The sequence below is a fragment of the Heloderma suspectum genome, chromosome 7 (genome assembly GCF_057233095.1).
Source record: "Heloderma suspectum isolate Gila_16-S chromosome 7, 16-S_ref, whole genome shotgun sequence".
In the NCBI taxonomy this organism is placed as follows: Eukaryota; Metazoa; Chordata; class Lepidosauria; order Squamata; family Helodermatidae; genus Heloderma; species Heloderma suspectum.
In genome coordinates, this window is record NC_139464.1 from 64641554 (window position 1) to 64662893 (window position 21340).

The 21340-nt window shown below is 42.7% G+C and overlaps 1 protein-coding gene across 2 annotated transcripts; it reads left to right on the forward strand.

Annotated features, from left to right (window-relative positions):
• Positions 1-1287: 1287 nt before the first annotated feature.
• On the forward strand, positions 1288-20131 carry CSRP2 (cysteine and glycine rich protein 2). 2 transcript variants are annotated; one of them, XR_014784394.1, is made up of 7 exons: positions 1288-1342; positions 11999-12117; positions 15047-15215; positions 17476-17605; positions 17931-18024; positions 18466-18919; positions 18977-20131. XR_014784394.1 is itself a non-coding variant. In XM_084810413.1 (6 exons), exons 2-6 carry the CDS (start codon positions 12006-12008, stop codon positions 18540-18542), a joined length of 582 nt encoding a protein of 193 aa, XP_084666539.1. In that variant the 5' UTR covers positions 1288-1342; positions 11999-12005; the 3' UTR covers positions 18543-20131. The 2 variants fall into 2 exon arrangements, 1 of the variants encoding a protein (XP_084666539.1); XM_084810413.1 differs by having other exon boundaries at positions 18466-20131.
• Positions 20132-21340: the final 1209 nt, after the last annotated feature.

The window sequence follows — 21340 nt, forward strand, 5'->3', positions numbered from 1 at the left end:
GCTGCTGCCATTTTGTATATTCATCGTCCAATTGGCCCGATCAGAGTTTACTCCGTAATGTCCAAACCCAGACATTATTGGGCTGTTTGCACAACATGACAGCCCACCATAAGTTATTTAATCCACATCAGGCTGTGGGGCGTGTGCAGCTGCTATTCTGAATATGCAACCCCACTTCAGGGGTTGTCATGTTGTGCAAACCTGGCGATCGTGGGTTATGCAGTTCCTTCTGCAGCAAGACCACCACATTCCCTGCCATAATGCTAAGACAGGGGACAGCTGTACACAATTGTATAACGGCCTGTTCCTGTGAAAGTCTCAATCCTGTAAAAGTATTTATCACATAGAATTGAGAACCAAATGCGGCTTTTCCCATCATCCCAGAGCTGCAGCTATGAGGGAAGATCAACATTTGAAGCTAACTTATAGAAAGTCAGAGTGGCAGCCCAGCACATCTGCAGGGCACCAAGTTGGGTAAGGGTAATTTAGATTCTAGGTAGCCCCATGGGCTCATATACTCCACTCTAAATGGCAGCAATTGTCCAGAGTGTCAGACTGCCCCCCCCATCCCATGTTATGAAAGGTTTTTCAACTGGAGATTGAACCTGGCCCTGGGTCCACCTAGCCCAGTATTGTCAACACTGACTGGCAGCAGCTTTCCAGCGTTTCAGGCAGGAGTTTTTCAGCCCTACCTGGAGAAGCCGGGGACGGAACCTGGGGGATGGAACCTGGGACCTTCGGCATGCAAAGCAGGTGCTCTAGCACCGCTCCTCTATACATAAGAAAAGCCTTACTGGATCAGACCAAAGCTCCATCTAAGTCAAGCAACCTGCCTGTCACAGTGGCCAGTCAGATGGCTCTGGTAATGCCGCAAGCAGGGCCTGATTGCCTGAAGGCAGCAACTCCCCCTTGCCAGTGCTCTCTCCTAACCGGCACAGCCTAGAACCTGGATTACCTCAGCCCTCCCCAACCTGGTGCCCTCCCATGCGTTGGACTACAACTCCCAGCATGCCGCCATTCCGAGGGGCATCGGAGCGCTGATGCGCGCAGGGGGGAAACAGGGGGGAGGGGAGACGCCGCCGCCCGGGCAAGGCGCAGGAACGCAGCTGCTACGCCACGGTTCCCACGGCAGGCTAAGCGCCGCTTCGCTGCGGCTGGTGAACGTCAGTAGGGCGGCGCCTGACGGGCGGCGGGAGGGCGGGAGGGCGCGGCGGGATGGATACGCGCGGCTGTAGCGCCGCCCCCTTGTGGGGCCCTATAAACAGGTCCGAGGGGGACCCGGCCGGCGTTGTCGGGGCGCGCGCCTTCAACGCCCGCCGCCGGAGCCGCCGCGGCGCCCTCGGTAAGTGGCTTCCGAAGCAGCTTGTGCGCACGCCGAGGTGGGAAGGCGGGAGAGCGGCGGAGGCGCGCGCGTCCCAGGCGGGCGCCTCCGCGTCTTCCACCCGCGCGTTTCTCCTTTAGCCTCGGCGGCTGGCTGGGGCGCCCGGGAGGTCGCGGTGGGCTCGCGCCCCTGCGGCTCGCGCCTCTTCGTCTCTGGAGGACGGGGCGCCGAAAGCGGGTTCCTCTGCCGGCCCGGGGGGATGTCTTCCCGCTGGAGCGCTTCCACACCCTTTCCCGCAAGCGTTTCGTTCCAAAAACGGACGGCCTCGGTGCCTAAGCGATGTGGGGGTTCTGGAAGATGTTGAATCGGGAACCCTTCTGGATTTTTTGCATGCAAATTAGGCTAATTTGCATGAAGTAATGAGGTTCGGATTACGTTAGCTTGCATCAGAAAAATTTCAGTTGGCATCGGAAAAATTTCTGGTGCCCTAGAGAGTGATCTAATGTAGCATGTTATTTTATTTGTATTTAGTAAATAATGAAGCTTTTAAAAAATACCCCATATTAAAATTTTGTTCCAATGCACCACAAGCATTTGACCTGCAATATGGGGGGGGGGGGAGGCTTAATACACACGTACTGTGATTTAAATGTTACGGTACATAGACATTTTTGTTGGAATACTTGTTTTAAAAAAAAGTTATAGTATGTACCTCGCATACATCATTTAAATTTAAGGAAAAAGCAAAGGTGTTGAAAACGGTTGCCACTCCAATAAATTTTAGCAGTCCAAAAAACAGTGCGTGATGTGCTGACAACCACTCCTCTATTTCCGCAGAGTTCCACTCTCTTCCCCTAACATTGCTGGGGAACCTCCACTTTAGCTGTCCCTCCTTATTAGTTCCATTTCACACTGAGGCATAGATTTATTTCAATGGCATACACTTATTCGCAGATACTTGATAGGGATAATCATCTGAAAGACATTAATTACACTTTGAAACTGCCAGGTTTACCTAATATTGTGTGAGGATGTTGTGGAAGTTATTCCATGATTGGGGTACAGAACCTCAGCACATGCTCAGAGGCACACTGTACTTCTCTATTTCCCTGTGTCCGGCGTTTAAAATAGGTTTTAGAATTGACTTTCTGTCCTCAAACAGGAAGGTAATAGTCTCTTTCTTTGTTGCTCCCTTTCCCTGCTTCTTCCCCCACCTATTAGCTGAATTTCTGGCTGCTCATTGAGTCTGGGTGCCCACTTAGGGTAAAAATGGTAGTCGGTACATGGCTGCTCTAAACTATGCTTCCATAAGGCTTTGCATAGAATCCAGCGATGGCCTTGCTGCTTAGTGGCCAGTTCTGGAAGAACGCTAAACGTTTCTTTCAGCTGAACAACTTTTACATCAAGCCTTCTTTCTGCTCCATCCTCCTTCTGAGCACATTTTGGGGAAGTTACACGGTTGTCTTTAGGGTATGATAAATAGCGTAAATAAATGTGCCCCACATATCCCTTGAACTGTGTTCAGCTCCCCGGACCACCATGCTGCAAACTCATATAGCGACTCTCTCAAAAAGTAGTGAGAAAGCAGGAAAGCTGCTCATAAGAATGAAAGAGCCCTGCTGGAGCAGACTGAAGGCCCGTCCAGTCCAGCATTTTCTTCCCACAGTGGCCAACCAGATGCCTCTGGGAAGACCACGAACACCTTCAGCTCGTGTTTCCCAGCAGCTGGTGTTGAGAGGCATACTGCTCATGTACCCCTTGCCTCTGAATGATGCCACCTGGTCTTGTGAGATCAGCTGAAAGTTGGGATAAAAACTGTGTTTGTTCTAATGTGCATGTGTTCTGGGAATCTCTCCCGGGATTATTCAGTTATAACAACTGTGATTTACAGCCACCTGTTGCTATGTTGTTGAAACTGTTGGAAGTTTTTTACACTTAACTCCACAAAGCAACTGAGAGAGGTTGGGGTAGTAATAGCAGAGTTGCTGCAAGACTACTTGGTATATATATCCATGCAGTGCAGTGCGTAATCTGTTTTGTTTATGTGGCCTGTCTGCTAATCTCATGGAAGCCCCCATCTTCCTGTTCTGTGAAATGTGCCTCTTTAAATAGACACGGATTAATTAGTAAAAGTGCAGCTACCTGTTGTAAACCCCTTAGTAGAAGGCTAAATGATGTAGGTGATGGGACTTAGTCACGTGTGTTGACAGCAATTTCAAATCACCTGTTTGCTCATGTTCTCAAACATAGTTACTGCCAGGTTGGATATGTGATAATAGCAAGTTTAGTCTCCTAACAATGACTGTACACCTATAGAGAAAGTAAATGGAACAGAATTACTGCAAAATCAATTTAAAGAAGGTGGCTCTAGATTCTTTTTATTCCAGTGTCTGGACACACAGAATCCAGAAGGTAGAAGTGTACATTGGCTATATGCCATGGTAGTAGTAAATCTTAGCTGATAATACATTCTGCTTTTCAGCCAGTCCTTTTGTGAGAATGAACATGCGTGACCATTTTGCTTGATGCAAGGATTTGTAAATCACATGCAGTCCTCTCCTTCCACGCTTTTAAAAACATTTTGTTTGGATTTTATTTGTGAAATCTTTGCAAGCTGCGCTAAAAGGCTTTTTCACTGAGGGCCAGGGTACAAAATCTTGTAACAAATAAGAACAAATACAAGAGCAGTAAATAGGACCTGGAATTACACTCTTTAAGTTCCTTAATTACTTCTACAGAAAATCCATTCCCATTCTTTAGAATGGATTCCTATTCCTCAGCATATAGAACAGGTTCTGTCATGAAGAATTGCAAAAGTGAGGAGTATGGAAAATTTAATGCTACTGGCCCCTGAAAATAGTTGCATAATTCCTTGGCTCTTATCATGTCTGATTCATAGAACTCGTTCTGCAACCTGGCTGCTACAATACAGAATATTTTCTAGACTGGATGAGCTCCTTTGTGACAGCTGTTGGGTTACTTGTCTTTTATCATTTAAAAGTGTTTGAGTAACTTAAACTAAATGTATCTATTTACATATTTATTTACACAATGTATCTATTTACACATTTATTTACACAATGTATCTATTTATGCATTTTTACTTCGCCTTCCTGTGACAATCACACTCAAGGCAGCTTGCAAGGCAGAAGTGTGTATCACAAAATAAGATTTAAAGAATACAACCATAGCCATAAAAACACAGATGTAATAGTGTAATGATATTTAGACTAACCATCCAAACCTGAAGGCTAACATACAACATACTAAAATTACTGGGATCAGGGACCAAAGACTTAAATCTGGTCATTCTTTTCTGGTATAGCAACTGGACCAATATAGAACACTTGTTCTAGATCTTCTATTTAGAGATGTATAGAAAGAAAATTATTTTCATTTCTACAGCTCATTACAGAATACCAAGTGCTTTACGTCGTCTTCTTCTTGAAACAGCCCTTGAGAATTAGGGCCAAAGAAGATGTGTGACATTAATTGCAATTATCCAGTTAATATGCTTAGTTAAGTAGCAGCCACAGAGCTGGAATGCAGGGGAGTGTATCATTTTTTCCTCCCAGTCACCAATGGAAGTCTTGCTTCCTAGGGGAGCTCCCTTCCAAGGGAGAGGGGGGGCTTTCATTGGGACCAAAGCGTGTGGGTGGGAGGTGGCAAAAGAAGGCTTAAAAAAAAACAGTGCTGTGTCTTCTATTTAAATTTTTAAAGCTAGATATGTTAGTCCCAGTCATGCCACTAAGGTCATGTTTAGTTTGGCAAGTTGTCGTTTCTCAAAGCCGAAGATCTCCCACTGACCTCTGTACCCCCAGCCTGGCTTATTGGGCCCAAGTCTAATTTAAAAAGTGGAGCTCTAAATGCAACTTTACTAGCAAACATGGTTTCTTCTTTGAAATTCTGGCATAGCTTTGGGGCTGTAATCCACCTTGGATCTTTTCTGTAGAGAGAGGGGGACTTTATATGGAGTGACTTGTGTTCAAGATGTATTATGGTTTGGCTTACTTGATGGATGGGTGGCTTCTGAAGTATCTTCTGTAAGTTATGTGAGGGAGTTACCTGCTTCCTTTAAGAATTGAAGGCTGAGGAAGGAACAGATCAGTGCTATAATATTTTAACAACACATAGTAGAGATTCACAACTTCTTTGACACCAAAGGTAACACTGGAATCTCTTAACAGATTAGACCAACAGCAGTTAAATACACTTGCACATAATTTCCATAAATGTAGTAGACAAGTCCTGCTCATCAGGTGAGTCTCCAGACAGCTTTGATTACTAAGATCCCTGCTGGACCCAAATAAGTTATATTGTAATTAAGGGCGCAGTGGACTTGACACACATTAAATATGGGATTCCCATTATTGTCTGATTCCAAGCCATTTGAACAAAGCCCTCCTTTTACATTCTGAAACAATAAAGATTAGTATCTGTATTATTTGGTTCCTAATGGAAAACAAATGGCTAATGACCATATTGTTACCTATGTCTAGCCCAGGAAATCCCCAAGGGCACTGGAAAACGTTAGCTGATCATGGAGTCAAAGAATAGCATGTTACTATTGCCACAGCTTTATTCACAAATGTATTTTAATATTCCTAGAAAGCTCCTTGTGCTATCATAAGGAACAGAGCCATTTTTATATGCCTCTTTTGAAAAAATCGATGAATGCTCATCAACTGGTCTTCACTGACCACTGATATCTTCCCTTCCAGTCCTCAGAGTAATCAGTAGAATGCTACCATTCTAGGTTAGAATCCCTAGCTGATGGGGCTCTGGCATTTTTAGCACAGTGGCCAGGGTTATAATAATGATCTTATCACAAGGAGCTAGCAATCAAAGGTATACAGTCTCTTAACATGAAGATTGTCATGGTTGGTTGTTACTGCTAGACCTTTGTTTTTAAAGCAACAACTATTTAAATGTGGAAGATGGCAAAGTTCAGTGAGGAGTCTGTGCAGGAGGCTGAAATATGGGCCGTTAAGCTCTTTTGCTTAAATCAGAAGCTTTCCTGCATGCCTGGGAGGTGAGCATCACAAGTTCTTGAATGTCTTGACTGTTTCTGCCAGATACGTATAATTCTTTAGCCCTCTGAAAATTGTGTAAATGCTGAGCCTAGTTATTCCTTGCCTGTTGAATTAGTAGGTAGTTCCATGAAAAGAAGATTGGCTTTCACCAAAGTCCCTCACTAGGGTTCATCCTATCGTGTTCTTCTTATTGTCTGAGAAGTATTTTTTTAATCTGAAGATTAAATGCTTAATGTGAAATGATGGAATGTCACATTCCACCGTTTAATAGTCACACCTCTGTAAATGCAGACTAATATGTACTAATATGGGCTTGTAGATGGGTCATTGAAAGAGCTTCCAGCCTTGCCCTACTGGCTACATCTGGATCACTCCATGCAAAAGTGAACAGGAGCAGAATAGCACTGAATACAGCTTGACAGAAGCATCAAGGCATTATCTTTCCAGGGGAAGGTTTTGGAGAATGGTAGCTTAGAATTCCATTAAAATGTTACAGAGCATGGTTGAATAAAACATCTGGCAATAGCTTTGTGTCCCCTGCTCTGCTTCCCATTACACTTTATGGCCATACTTTTACTAGCAGAGAGCTCACTGGAAAAAGAAATTGATGATTAAATCTTAAGTCTGAATCTGAGACACATAGTAACTCAAGCCAAGGCTGGAATGCATAGAACACATTCATGAGTGTACATGTGAAACTCAAGCAATGTGATGCTGGTGTTAGAGTGAGTGTTGACTGACTACCCTGCATTTAAGATCTTTAGAAAGATGAATATGTACTTCCCATTCAGTTGTCATACTACTTTAAAATATAGCTTTGTAACTGTACACACTAGTGCAAAGAACAGTGACCATAATTGTCCATCAGATAGCGATCATGTTAAATTCACAGCTCCATCCACCAGATTTTACAAGCATACATTTCCATGTACTAGCCTTGTACAGTGGGGGTGACTATAGTGGCCTGTAGAAGGGAAGGAGCCTCCAGGATGACAATTGCCTACTATAAGTTGACTCCTTCCCTCCCTTCCTCTGGGTGTCTGTTGAGAAAATTGGCTAGAGGAGACAATGCAATGCCAGCTTTCCCCTTCTGTACCAGTGTGAATATTCATATTAGAGCAGAGAGAAGTATCTTACATATACATGGGTAGTACTGTCCTGAACCACTGCCTGGACACAGTAATGGCCTCAATAAGGACCAGCAAGCCAAAACTGAATCCTGACAAGAGGGGCACTGAGAGTAGAAATGGGTCTTTCAAGCAGAAGGAAAAAGTCGTGTATAGATTATCATTTGCTTAGGATGTTATCAAAGCCAAATAAGGAACAACAACAACAACAAAAAACTAGTTAAAATAAAGTTCTTCCTCAGGAGATGCTCTAATGTGGGAAAACCTTAAAATGCCAACGTTTGGGGAAAGGAATAGTGCTTGTATCCCTCTTGGGGTCTTGTTTGCTCTGATTTATGTCAACTGCTGCATAGTAGTGGAGCAGCTGATATTTAACAGTCACATTTATCCCGACCCTTGGATAAACACAATGAATCTGAACTTTTTAGACTACAGTGGTACATGAATGACAAAGTGATTCTAGCATATGACATACTAAGAAACGTTTTCAACTAGGTAATGCCAAATTGAGGAAAAGCAGCATTAAACTCTTGAGACTCTTAAAAGCATGTGCTAAGTAGTTAAAATTAATGTTTCTACCTAAAACTGAGCAGCCAAGTCATACATGGATCACACAGTAGACTTGTAGCAGTTGCATAGGGAATGCACTATTGTCCTATTTTGGATTAATTATTAATCTCATTTTCCCACATTGCAAGAACGGTTGCCTCTGAACAATAGTCACTCTACTATTTAGCAAGAAATCTTTCCTTGTAAGATTTACTGGGTCACTCTCCATAATGACTAAACTGTACCCCATGTTCAAGCTTTTAAAGTCAGTAGAACAGCAGTGCTTTATTTAAGATTCTTTCAACATTGTGCACTGTCTGTTGGGTTTTTTTTTCTTTATCCTTATCCCAGATCATTAGGACCTGGGCCAGGTTCACATTGCAATGCGAGGCATTTTTTTCCACATTTGGAACTGTGCATTTGCGTGAGTGCTCTTGTTTCCAAGGCGGCAGCTCCACTATTTCAGCTGTACAGTATACGGTCTTGAAGCAACAGAATTCATGGAAGAGGTTTGTAGGCCAAGTTGTGGTCCAGGAGCTGCTGTTTCTCATGTTGGCTGGCTAGTTTGTAGATTGCTCTTGTGCGTGACATGGTTCCCAAGATAAAACGGGAATCCATTCATTACAACATGAAGCAAGAAGAGCTGCAGGTTAAAGATGTGGACAGATGTGTAACGATTTCTGGCTTTAAATGAGTAGAATGCTGTGCCATTTGAGCTTTAGAAAACAAAAGGTGAGCAACCGTTCCTCTTGAGAGGAAGCATCTGTGAAAGGCAATACCATATATGAAACGTATTCCCTCTTCCTGTTGCTAGCATGTTCAGAAAAGAGGAAAAACAATGGCATAAAGCAGATTTTACCCAACCGGGTGCTCTCCAGACACGTTGGACTACAACTGCCAGAATGACCCTACCAGCCGTGCTGGCTGGGGCATGGTGGCAGTTGAAGTTCAACACGTCTGGAAGGCACCAGGTTGGGGAAAGCTGGCATAAAGCAATGTCCATGTACTGCATTACCAGTATGATGGGTAGGAACTGGCACATGCAAACTGCCTTTCCGTTCAGAACTGTTTTTTGTGAACCGCCCAGAGAGGCTATTGGGCGGTACAGAAATTAAATAAATAAATAATACTAATTAAAAAAAAGAACAAGGGGCCAAAATTGATCGCCTGCTACCTTTTACATGCATTGCAGCCAGAACAGCACTTGAAACTTTCAGCAAGATGTCAGCAGTCATCTTGGTTAACAGTGAGGAATGCTAGCATCCTTAACACAGTTAAGCAAAATGAGATTCCTAATAGATTGTAACAAATCTTATGATCAGCTTTAAGCAAAAAGTAAAGTGAAATGGAAAAAAGCTTTCAATTCCAGCAATACTAGCTATAGAACAGAGGTGGGGAACCTCAGGCCCAAGGGCCAAATCTGGTCCTCCTGGGATCCCAATGCAGCCCTTGGGGGTTCCCCAGATGGCCTTACCCCCTTTCTCCCAAGCCCTGATCGTTGGGTGTTTTCCCAGCTTCTGTGCAGTTTTTACCCCATTTTTAAAAGATTGAAATGCCTCTCTGAAGACTTACTGGCAGTAAGAGCTTTAAACTAAAAACTGCTGGTATTTTTTGTCTTTGGGACCTGTTCCCTTTGCCTTCAGCCCTGCCCACCACTGGAATGTGCCCCCTGAGAGCTCCTCTGAAATTGCATTTGGCCGTTGGGCTGAAAGAGGTTTCCGATGCCTGCTATAGAAGATAGGTGAGCAAGATTACCATTTCAGTGGCTCAAAGGGAAGTGCACAGCATTGCTCCATTTGAGTGGAGTAAACCGTTTGGGACCAGGGTACCTCAGGAACTGGCTTCCTATGTGAGCTTGGTTGAATTGCTCAGCCAGGGCCTTGTCTCCCCTTCTGATGGAAGTTTGGCTGGTGGGGACAAGAGAAAGGACCTTTGCAATTTCACAGTCATGACACACAGGTTGTAGAATACTTTCACTAGAAAGGTTTGACTGGCCTCCTTTTTGCCCATTCTTCATGCAGGCATTAAGCTGTTTTTCAGCAAGCAATTTTGGGTGTTTTTATTTATTTATTAGATTTCTATACTGCCCAATAGCTGAAACTCTCTAGCTGGTTTTGCTTTTTTTGGCTTGTTTATACTTGGGTTATGTAAAAATACTGTAAGCTGCCTTCAGTGTGCATTTTTGCCTAGAAAAGCAAGATATGAACTTTTATACATAGAGATCTTATAATATTGTTATACCTTATGATGAGGCAAACTAAATGCTTTCCAAGTCATGAAATCTGTTTCTCTGTTTGTTTTCACTGTGTGGTCAGTTTGTCCTCAGCTGGAGGACAAACTGGTTTATTGTTGTTTTTAATGAAGTGTCTCTTTCAAAAATCCATCTTCATCCTTACTCAACGTAATTTGATAACATTCCTTGCTCCTGTCCACCCCAAATATTCTTTATTCACGGTCTCCAGAATCATGACCCTGCCTTATGTCGTTCTCTCTTCTGGGAGAGAAGGAGGTATGGGGAGTTTCAAGGAAGTGTGAAATTGATGCTGGATGATGCCAAACTGAGTAGTCTGCCCAAGACACTTGGGCCGTGTTTCCACGACAATGGAAGGAGAAGCCAATGGAGGAGTACTGGATTTTTTAAAAGGAATTGGCTTTGCTGTGAGCAGGGCTCCATGAGTAGATTCTCCAGCCAGTAAAAATAGCTTCACAGAACATCTTCCTGGTGGGGGTGGGGGTTGGAGTGACCCATCTGACTGGCAGGAGCTGCTCAACCAATAAGAGAAGCTCCCCCCCCCCTTTCTCCTTTTCCCTGAAAGTCCAGATGCACCTGCATTTCAGGAGCAAGCCTCATTGAGCAATGGGAGTTACTTCTGAGTAGACACACATATGCTTGTGCTGGGAAAGCAGGGTGGGGGAGACCACAAAAATGGAAACCAGCCCCCATTTTAACCTGCAGGACCTCATTGACCACAATGGGAGTTACTTTTGAGGAGACACTAATGGGTTTGTTGTGGGAAGGGGACGGAAACCAGCCCCCATTGTAACGCACAGGATCTCTGTAAGGAAGCTGTGAAGTAGTTACTTCCTAAGGCAATGAATCGGAGCCTCGAGATTGTGCTTAATCGCACTTAAAGAATTGAGCTTTAAAATGTGCCATGTCAATTGAGGGGGTTCTCTGTAAGTTTTGTGATCATTCAGAGGGCAAGCCTCATTCTGCACGATGGGGGGAAACACTCCTTGACTGGCATCATGGTGAAAGGCACACCCCTGGGCAGGGCTAGTGTACCCGGGGCAAATGTGGGGGTTGGGGCATACAACAACTGTACCAGGGAGAACCCAACTTAAGGAAAAGAATCGGACTTTACGCAGTCTCAGGAAATTCGGTTTCTCCCTGACAAGCTCCGCGGTGGCTGCTGGATGGCCACGACGTCATCTAACCCCAATGACCTCAACATGCAGCCAACTCAGAGTAAATCACTGGTGGGAACACCCCCTTGGAGAAATAAGCTTCCTTTACCTATTGGAAAATAGGACTGGGGAGGGAAATCAGGTGCTGGAGCAGCAGTGGAGACCTTAATGTATTGTTCCTGCAAGTGCTATCTGAGTGTGCAGCAGCCCCCCAGGGGAATCCCTGGTAGATTCCAGGCTTTGGGAGGGGGCAAAACCCAAGCCTCCATGAGCCAGGGGCTCCTCACCCCTGATCTATAGAATGCTGTTATGGAAACCTACACGTATTGACAATTTGTTTCCTTAAACTAAACTTCAATGCTAAACTGTTCCAAGGTGTGTGAAAGTTTATTTTGGTCAACAAGTACTCTGGGCTGTAACTGATGGAGCAGAAGGGAAAATAAGACCATACTAGATATCTAACCCTGTTTTTCTATATATTTACAACTCTTTAAGATAGCCACTATTATGTAAATGTGCATCCTTTACCTTGTTGCTAACTTCTAGCATCTATTCTGCAGACTCAGAATGCCAAACTGGGGAGGCGGGAACAAGTGTGGTGCCTGTGGCAGGACAGTGTACCATGCAGAAGAGGTTCAGTGTGATGGGAGAAGCTTCCACAGATGCTGCTTTCTTTGCAGTAAGTACTCTTGTAGCTCTTTCTCAGTGAAGTGCCAGTGGTGGACCAGTGCAGGTAATAAGCAAGAGGAACATAACTCAGCTGTTCAGCTCTACGGGCACCCATCTTATGGTCACAAAAAGCAGAGTTCAGAATGCCATGTGATACCAAACTATCTTTTGCAAATTTGAGTTCCTTGAGTTGCATCCAGTCTTGGCCTAACTTAAGTACCATTCATTTCAGTGAATGAAAGTGGGTGAAATTGGACTAACACTGGATATAACCCCTTATCTCTAGTGTGATTTATGAGGGTCATATCTATTGCAGACAAGTGCACTTGGCTTTCTTAGGAGAGTGTTTTCAGATGCTTCTGCATGACAACAGGAGGTAGACCGGCTTGTGCATCCTATAACTGATCTTCTTAACAATTAAAGCTGCTCCAGCTCTTCCTTGGAAGGGCTTTTGGAAGACTTGAACCACATCTGTGTAGTACTGAGAAAATATATAGGAACACAATAAGATGGGATTCTGAGACTGGTGCCATCTGTGAAAATGATACACTGGTCAGCCTTCCCCAACCTCGTGCTTTCCAGATGTGTTGGACTACAACTGCCATAATCCTCAGCTATAGTCCAACACATCTAGAGGGCACCAGGTTGGGGAAGAGTGCATTAGGTTCTTGCCTTGGTCCATGTTGGTCACTTCAGAAAAAAGAACCTGCATTTCAGTTGACTCCAACCTGAACTTATTTTCTAAAGTTAAGCGTGTTAACAAATTACAAAGAACAATTCATCACAATGCTAGTTTTCACACTGCAAACTTATTCCAACAGTTTACACTTTAAATATCATTTTGTGAAAAATTATTCACTGGTTGGCTCTCTTCCTCACTCATACCAAATAAATAAATTAAATGACTTGGTTGATTTTCTATTTCAGCACAGTGGAGCCAAAATTCTGTTGGGCTTTGGCACAGGAGACTCTAGATTGTTGTAAATGAGCAAAGTCCATGTGATTGTGTTTCAGCCTAGCAGCTTATTGGAGCATTGAATTGTTGTCCTAAAAAGCTTGTTTGTTAAAAGATGCTAAACAAAGGATCATATCACATAATTGACTAGTCATGCAGCTGCCATAAAGAATAGTACTGCTATGAGATAAAAATGCAGGTAGTAGCTTACCCAAACACATATATAAAATAAGTGGATAGACAAGTGATTGGGCGTAATGCTAGACCTTCAGTAGCTGTGCTTTAGGAAAAGCTAGGGGAGTTGCTAATAACTGTCAGATAAAATCCTAGCAAGGATTAGCTACACAGCAAGGGCTGAGAATAATAAGGAATAATCTCCAACTTTTTAGTTCATTTTCAGTATGTTTCTAATGAGGCTCAATCCTATAAAATATGAAGGAATGGATTTCTAAGGTTACATCGAGTATATCGTGGTGAGGGAATTTCAAGTGCCCTCTCATTGTGGAATTAAGGGCAAGAGTGTCCTGACAAGGCATGACTTCTAGTAAGTTTGAGGCCTGATAACTTTTTTTCTTAGAAACTAAACAGTATCTTATAAGAGAATCATGGAAAGTTTTAGTGTACTGACTACAGCAAGGTGAAAGTAATGAAAACTGAAGTGTGGCACTGCTCAGTTTAAAATTTAAGTCCACCCCCCAGTCCCTCAGTTTAAATCCAGTTCCATTACACAGCTTTTCTTTTCATGTGGCAAAGTAATGGCCAAACTAGATATGAGGATGGAGGTGTACCTCTGCTCGCTCATTTTTGCAAATAACAACTGTGAGGGTTTTTTGCTTCGGGCAGCAGGGAGGGAATGCTCTGTGCAGGAAGGTGTGCTGCGGTCCTGATAGCCACTACCCTCCACCCCCCTCTTATGGATGCCATTTGCAAAAATTGGGTGGAGATGCACTTCTGTTTCTCGCCATGTCTAGTTTGGTCCTCATGCAAGTGCTTAAATGCAAATTCTTTTGCACTTTTGATTGTGGATGGGTCTAATTTTTTGTTTACTAAGCAAGTCTTTGGATGTACTTTCATGCATATTCTGAAGTGTTTCTGATTACATACTCAAAGCAATACTGCATTTGCCACTGTCTGTGTTTCAGTGGTGTGAATTTAAGCATGTTATCCTGAAATAAGTACTATCATTGTACAATTGTGTGCCTAGAGAACATCATGGACTCAGCCGTGGTAAGTGTTCTTATACGTGTCTTGATTTTCTCAGATATACTGGCCTAATTCCCAGACAACAAAACAAGCAACATAAAACTGTAAACGCAGATATGGGTAATAGATTATTGCTGGTATTCCAGGATGTGGATTTCACTCAGCTTAGTGTTCCAGTCAGGGTGCAATTCTATGTATGTTTAGACAGAAAAAAGTCCTATAATTCACAGCATGCCCTAGCCAGCTCTGCTGGCTGAGGCATGTTGGGAATTGTAGGATTTTTTCTGTCTAAACATGCATAGGATTGCACCTTTAGTGTCCCAAACTAAATACTAGTAGTTGAACATCCAGAAGCTTTAGTCCATCATGGTACCTAGTTATGGATACTTTGTTAAGTAAATGGGCTTGGAAACTGTTGCATAATTAAGCATGTTGGCACGAATATAGATGCTTATTCTGTGTGATTTTGAAACGTAGGAGGAAAAATTGCTGACCTCAGTTCCTGGCTTCTTTGCAGCCTTGCTAATTAAACTGCATCAAGCTTCCATTCTGTAAATGTCAGTCATGAAAGGGAAGGAAGGATAAGTCCCTTCATAGAACAAAATATAATTCAGTGATTGGGGAAAAAATGGTCCCCTCTTTAATTTTCAAATAGTGCTATATGGTTTACTGAATTGCCACAGGCAAGAGAAACAAGAACATTTGGCACTTAATGTTTTTGTGTGTCTAAATAGACATCTGTAAAAGAGAGCTACTTTTAAAGGGCAATCTTTTTCTCCAGTGGTCTGTCGGAAAAACTTAGACAGTACAACAGTAGCCATTCATGATGAAGAGGTATACTGCAAGTCTTGCTATGGAAAGAAGTATGGTCCAAAAGGATATGGTTATGGCCAAGGAGCAGGCACTCTCAATATGGACAGAGGCGAAAGGCTGGGCATCAAGCATGACAAGTAAGTGCAGCACTTGTTCACTTCTAGCTGGCTGTAACTTGAACTGCCGCAGGTAGCTTGACCCTGCAAGAAACAGTCCTCTCACAGGTTTTGTTGAGCAATGTGTTCCTGTCAGGCCCATATTATGTACTAAATGCAAACCACTTTTGACACCTCTGAGCAAAATTGCATAATACAGGTCACTCAGATTTTGTATGTGAGCCTTAGTGATTTGAGGCTGTTCGGGGAGCCAGCATCTTCAGGAAATGAGTCACCCCTGTCTTACTTTGCTTGTAATAGCAATTGTACTGTCTAGGAAAGCTTCAGAAGCTACTGACTGAATAGTTTTATGATTGAAGAAGCACAGGTGAACTCAGGTGGTGAGTGTTTAAACAAGGAGTAGGGCTCTTCCTCTTAATCTTATTCAGGGCACGATTCTATGCATGTTTAGACAGAAGAAAGTCCTACAACTCCCAGCGTTCCCCAGCCATCATGGGAACACCGGGAGTTGTAGGACTTTTTTCTGTTTAAACATGGAAAGGATTGAGTCCTGAATGACTTAAATCTCAGGAATATCAACTTTAATGTTGGACTGGGCAACATTATTGTTCATTTCAGATGCAACACCAAAGCATGGTTTGGCGCTATGGGAATATGTTTCTGTGCACTTCTTCCCCTCACGCGCTGGGCTTCAATTACTTCCTGTACATCCAAACCTGCACCCTTTGGCTTGTGCAACAGCAACTATGGCTTCTCCTTAGTAACTTGTAACGGTGTGGAGGCAAGTCAATAGGCTTGGCACTATATGTGAACAATTCAATGTCTTGTATGCTGAACAATCTCCTCGGTTCAAACAGAGGCATCAAAGTTCTGATCTTGCATCTCAGATGAGTTTCTAGCCTTTGAAGCTGGCATGTGAAATGTAACTGTTATATAAAGCGTAGTTATTTTAAAATTTAGATGATGTAGTTCATCGTAACCTCATTGACCGTAGCAGGACTTTAGGCCATCTTTGATGATGAGAATCCTTGACTGCTGAGGCCACCTCAAACTTCCATCTGTAGAAGGGATACACTCAAAAGAATTTGCAGGGAATGCTGCAGCTGTGTTTATTGTACCAAGCCAGAACTTCAGCTACAGATGAGGTTGCATTCATGATTCTTTAACACTTGGCCTTTCAAGTTCCACTAAAGTTTAGAACAATCCTAATGAGAAATTTGCTTAAATGGGCACATTTATAGCAGTGCATATTTGTAGTCTTAGCCATTACAGAAGGAAATTGTACAAATAGCATTGTGCAAGCTCAACAGGGCAGCAAATAGAGGCACAGCCATGGACTGGTATGCAATTGAGCCAGTGGTCTCAGCCAAGAGCTACTACCCCAGCACAGCCAAATCTGCAAGACTGGGGATAAAGGTCTAATTTTGGCACAAGGCCATAGCTAGCAATCTTGTGCCATCTCTTGCCTAGCAGCAGCAGCCATAAGACTTGCTAATATCGTATAATGAATGTAATAAGAATTAATGTGCTAGTTGGTAGGTCAGAGACATGGCACATATAAGATACTACTTAATTATACTGGCACAGGCAGCTATAGGCCAAAGTTGAAGAGGTTCATAGGATTGGGGTGTAGGTCTGTTAAGGGCACTGAACAAATGTGCCATGAACAACTTGAATACTCTGGACTGTAAGCAAATGGTTCTGGTTAATTGCTTGGTACACTGTGAAACGTTGCTACAATTAAGCCTACTTGGCAAGGCTACTGTTGGATAATGGTGGCCAGAGCTGGATAACATCAAAATGTAGTAAGCAACCTCTATATGGGATGAATTCAGTTAAATGAGGGTGCAAGAAGGTCAGTTATTGGCTGCGCTAACCCCCTGACTAGATGAAATGGTCTCCTAGGAGAAGGAGGAGGAATGGGGAAGCTTGATGGAGTGTGGCTCCAGCTCAGTAGGGAAAGCTGAGCTAGGAAGCCTGGATTTCTTTATGCCCACTTAAAAATATTCATTTTGGGGGAAGTGGCGGTCCTGATCTTCAGGACCAAAGTCAAGGGAGCTGAGTACTCTTGTACCTTGAGTGACTACATTGCAGTTGTACGGTTTAATGATATTAACAGATTGTAAATGGGCCTATATGTGTGCACTGATGGCTTGGACTTTTTATACTGAAAACATTGGGGTTGGGGTAGTGGGATGGTGGCACTTTGCCTTGAGCGTAGTGGACGACAGCTATGCCCAGTGTAACAAGACATTCATATTAGGATGCCTATTTATTTTAGCACACCTTCTCATCGACCTACAACGAGTCCAAATACTTCCAAATTTGCCCAGAAATTTGGAGGAGCAGAGAAATGTTCTAGATGTGGTGATTCTGTGTACGCAGCTGAGAAAGTAATAGGAGCTGGAAAGGTAAGGTGGCATCTTGTTGCAATACCTTGTCAAACAGTGACCTCACTGGGGTAAATTAACTGTAGATTAAAATCTTGACTTATTAGAGTAGGGCTGCTTGCTCTTACTAGAGGCAACCAGTAGATCTATTTGCAAAGGAAGAAGCATGGGTGGCTAGTTAAATCCAGTTATATTTGTATCTGAATGGTTTTTACTAATGGACAAACCTAATATGAAAAACAAGATAGCTCTATGAAGACAGAGTACATTTATATATTACCTATTCAAAGCATTTGTTTTTGAGTGGTGCAATCCTGAATCCTGAAATAGCTTGCTCTCTTTCTAGCCTTGGCACAAAAACTGTTTTCGATGTGCCAAGTGTGGGAAAAGCCTTGAATCAACAACTCTGACGGAGAAGGAGGGCGAAATCTATTGCAAAGGTAAGATTAAGGCAAAGGACATGAGTGAACTGTCCCAGGGCAGAGTTGTGGGTTTGATTCTAGGAAGGAAAGGGGTGGCCGATACCCTAAAGTCATTGATTCAACTGATTTTCTGTAAAAGTTTGATAATACTTTATCAATGCAAGTGATAGTTGGAGGGTAGTTACTGAGGTAACAGGTTTTCAACTACTCCAATATCTTAATCGCTGCTATGTAGTGGATGGTTATATTACACTAAGCAAGAGATTTTTTAGCAGTAGGTCCTTCTTTTTGAAGTGACTGCTGTATAGGTGTAAAACAGTATTTTGGCCCTAGATGGAAATAAACTCATATTGACAAACATAAGAACGTGCTGTAATCTATTCATTTTAGTACCTGATTTTACTTAAAACCAACAAAACATATGGAGCTGAACTAATGATTAACTCTTTGTCCTTGCAGGTTGTTATGCAAAGAACTTTGGCCCGAAAGGATTTGGCTATGGCCAGGGAGCTGGTGCTCTTGTTCATGCTCAATGATTCATTAATACCATTGTACTGAGATGGTTCTATAGTTACAAGATACAACATAAATGCTACTAATTACTGTGAAACTGGTACTAATGTCCAATACTTTTGCTTTGTCTTAAAGGAGGGGTGGGGAACTACTTTGTCTTCAGGAGCCATATTGCCCCTGGGAAAGCCCTCTGCAGGCCAGATGCTCGCACTGGGCACAGCTGTTCCCCAAAAGAGCGAGGCCAATGCCAGCATACACTGAGCTGGTGCCCCAAGGAGGTGCCACTCAGTGCCTTGCTGAGGATGCAGGGAAGGCAAAGCATTGAGTTGACAACCTTGAGCACTCCCCAAGGCTGCGCAGCTGAGTCAGGACCCCTCCCCTTTTAACCTCCCCCACATATGCAATACTTTAAGAAATATGCAATACTTTAAGACAGTTCCCCACCACTGTCTTGAAGTATTGCATATTTCCAAGCCTTAACGCATACTTTTACATGCACTGTCAATTGATTTTTAATAAAGGTTTGTATTTAGAAGATTGTGTGTTGAAAGGTCTGCTGGAGAAAATGGTTCAGTTTTCACTGCTTACTGAGCTGCAACTATAGTACTTCCCCTGAGGTATTTGAAGTGTGGAATGAGAGTTCCTGTTGCCTAAACAAGCACTTCATGATGTCATGGGAAAAGTGGTGTAAAAACATGTTAATCCAGTATAGCTAGGTATCTCATTGTGGGTTCACGATGTAAGAGCCCCCAAACTGTTTGTTTTTTCTTGCAATATACACATGACTTCAACAGACAATAGATGTGAGATGCCTAATATCCTCTAGGGATGTAACTTCTGTTACAAGAAAAACACAATTGCATCATCACATGTAGCTGGCACATGTGGATACAAAAGCAAAAGATATGTGCCTTGGGCAGATGTAACTTTAAGCATAGTTCTGAGGCATTTTATGTTAAATGGTTCTACCACGCAATTTAAGAATGGAAATGCTAATATTTTGTTCTAGTTCACTTCTGACTGCAAGAACCAAATGTTAAGTGTCTGGCTAGCCTTAAGAGTCTAACTGTATGTTCAGAAATTTCATGAGACAACTTCCTTGATCTTACCTCTTAAGGCTGCAGGTGAGAGCATGTATGAATGCTCCTCTGTGTAAAAACAAAAACAGAAAACACCTGCATGTTAGAGGAGCCTAGGCTAGAATTCCTTAACATGCTAATTCTCTGACAGGGAGCATCCAAACAGAAGATCCAGACTCCATCACAGTCTGAAGTGGTGCAGCCCTAGAAGGGTTTTACCATCTGATATTTCTTTTTAAATTCATTTTTATTTAGTATGTTAACATAGTATTACAACATAACTCATCAGCATAATAATATGCCAGAATTCTCATCAACATTACAATGAGACGGAATTTCCAAGTACAGATACAATTTTCATAATTCACATCTTGCATATTATAGGTGTAGCCTTCAGTTACATGTACAAAGGTATTGCAAATTCAAGGTTTTAGATAAGGGAGTCTTTCCAGAATAACTATTGCGTACAAGGTGGTCTACTAGCATGTGCATGTTTTGTTTATATACAAAATAAAAGGATACTAAATCGTCTCATTGTGGTCTTGTTTTATTACACCTCTGATTAGTCTAAAGTTATTTTTTCTAATGCTATTTGACAAATTCTTATAAATACATATTCTCACATTCCCTGATACATTGTAGCCTTCTATCATTTTCCAGTACTGCACTACCTCAATTCTGGCAGCAGCCAACCACATTAGGATAAGTTCTTTATGTAGAGCATTATCGCATGCATTGCTAAAGATTGAGAGGAGGGTTACTAATGGGTTGGGAGGTATTAAGTTTGGCACAGTATTGGAAATTGCCTAACACTTGTTGCCAATAGCCTGTAGTTAATGGATAGAGCCAACACACATGGATCAGCGTTCTACATTTGTTACAGTCCCTGTAGCACAATGGGGAGAGGGTGTTATCCATATAATGCAATTTGTCAAGATACCATCTATGTAAGTTTTAATGTTGACCTGTATTTTCGCTGAGATTTAATTGGGCACTTGATTCACAAAGTCTCAATGATGGTCTGCTATCCTAACTCTGAGATCTGCCTTGCATTCTGCTTTTAGCTCCTTACTGGAACCAGTTGAACGTGTGATCACGACATTGTATATGGCAGACACTGCCCCTCTAGCCTTACCCTGTTGACATGCGCATAACTCCTCAAAAGCCATTGGTGCCCTTGTCATTTCTTGTCTTAAGATATAGCCAGCAGGCAAGGGATAGAATTTGATGTTTTTGCAACCCATTTATGTGCTGGTCCTGTAAAGTTCTACTTTAGCATCTGTGATTGGCTTGGCCTTATCAAGCAGTTCCTCAGGCCTTTGTGGCATGGAGTCTTCACAGTGCCAGCTGTACTGTTGTTCCTCCAGACCATATCAAAGTGACACTGTTCTTTGGCATGCATGGAGATACAGTGTTGAATTCTGTCTATATTTAGACCTCTGCTCTGGCTATTCTAAACAATGGTATCTGAAGGGGGCTGGGAAAAGGGCCAGGGCATGGATCCTAATGTATAGAAAGTTTCTCATCCCCTCTACCTACCTGTGCCCCTGAAAAGCCTCTCCAGAGGATCAGGGCCCCTCTTGAACAAGGTGGGATGGGGTGCAGGCAGAGAAGGGGACAGGAAACTTTCTATCTGTGCACCTCAAGTTACTGTAGAATCCATGCCTATAAGTACATAGGCTGCAGTAATGAAAACATGAAATATTGTTTTCATTGCAAGATGAAGATTTATTGAATTTACC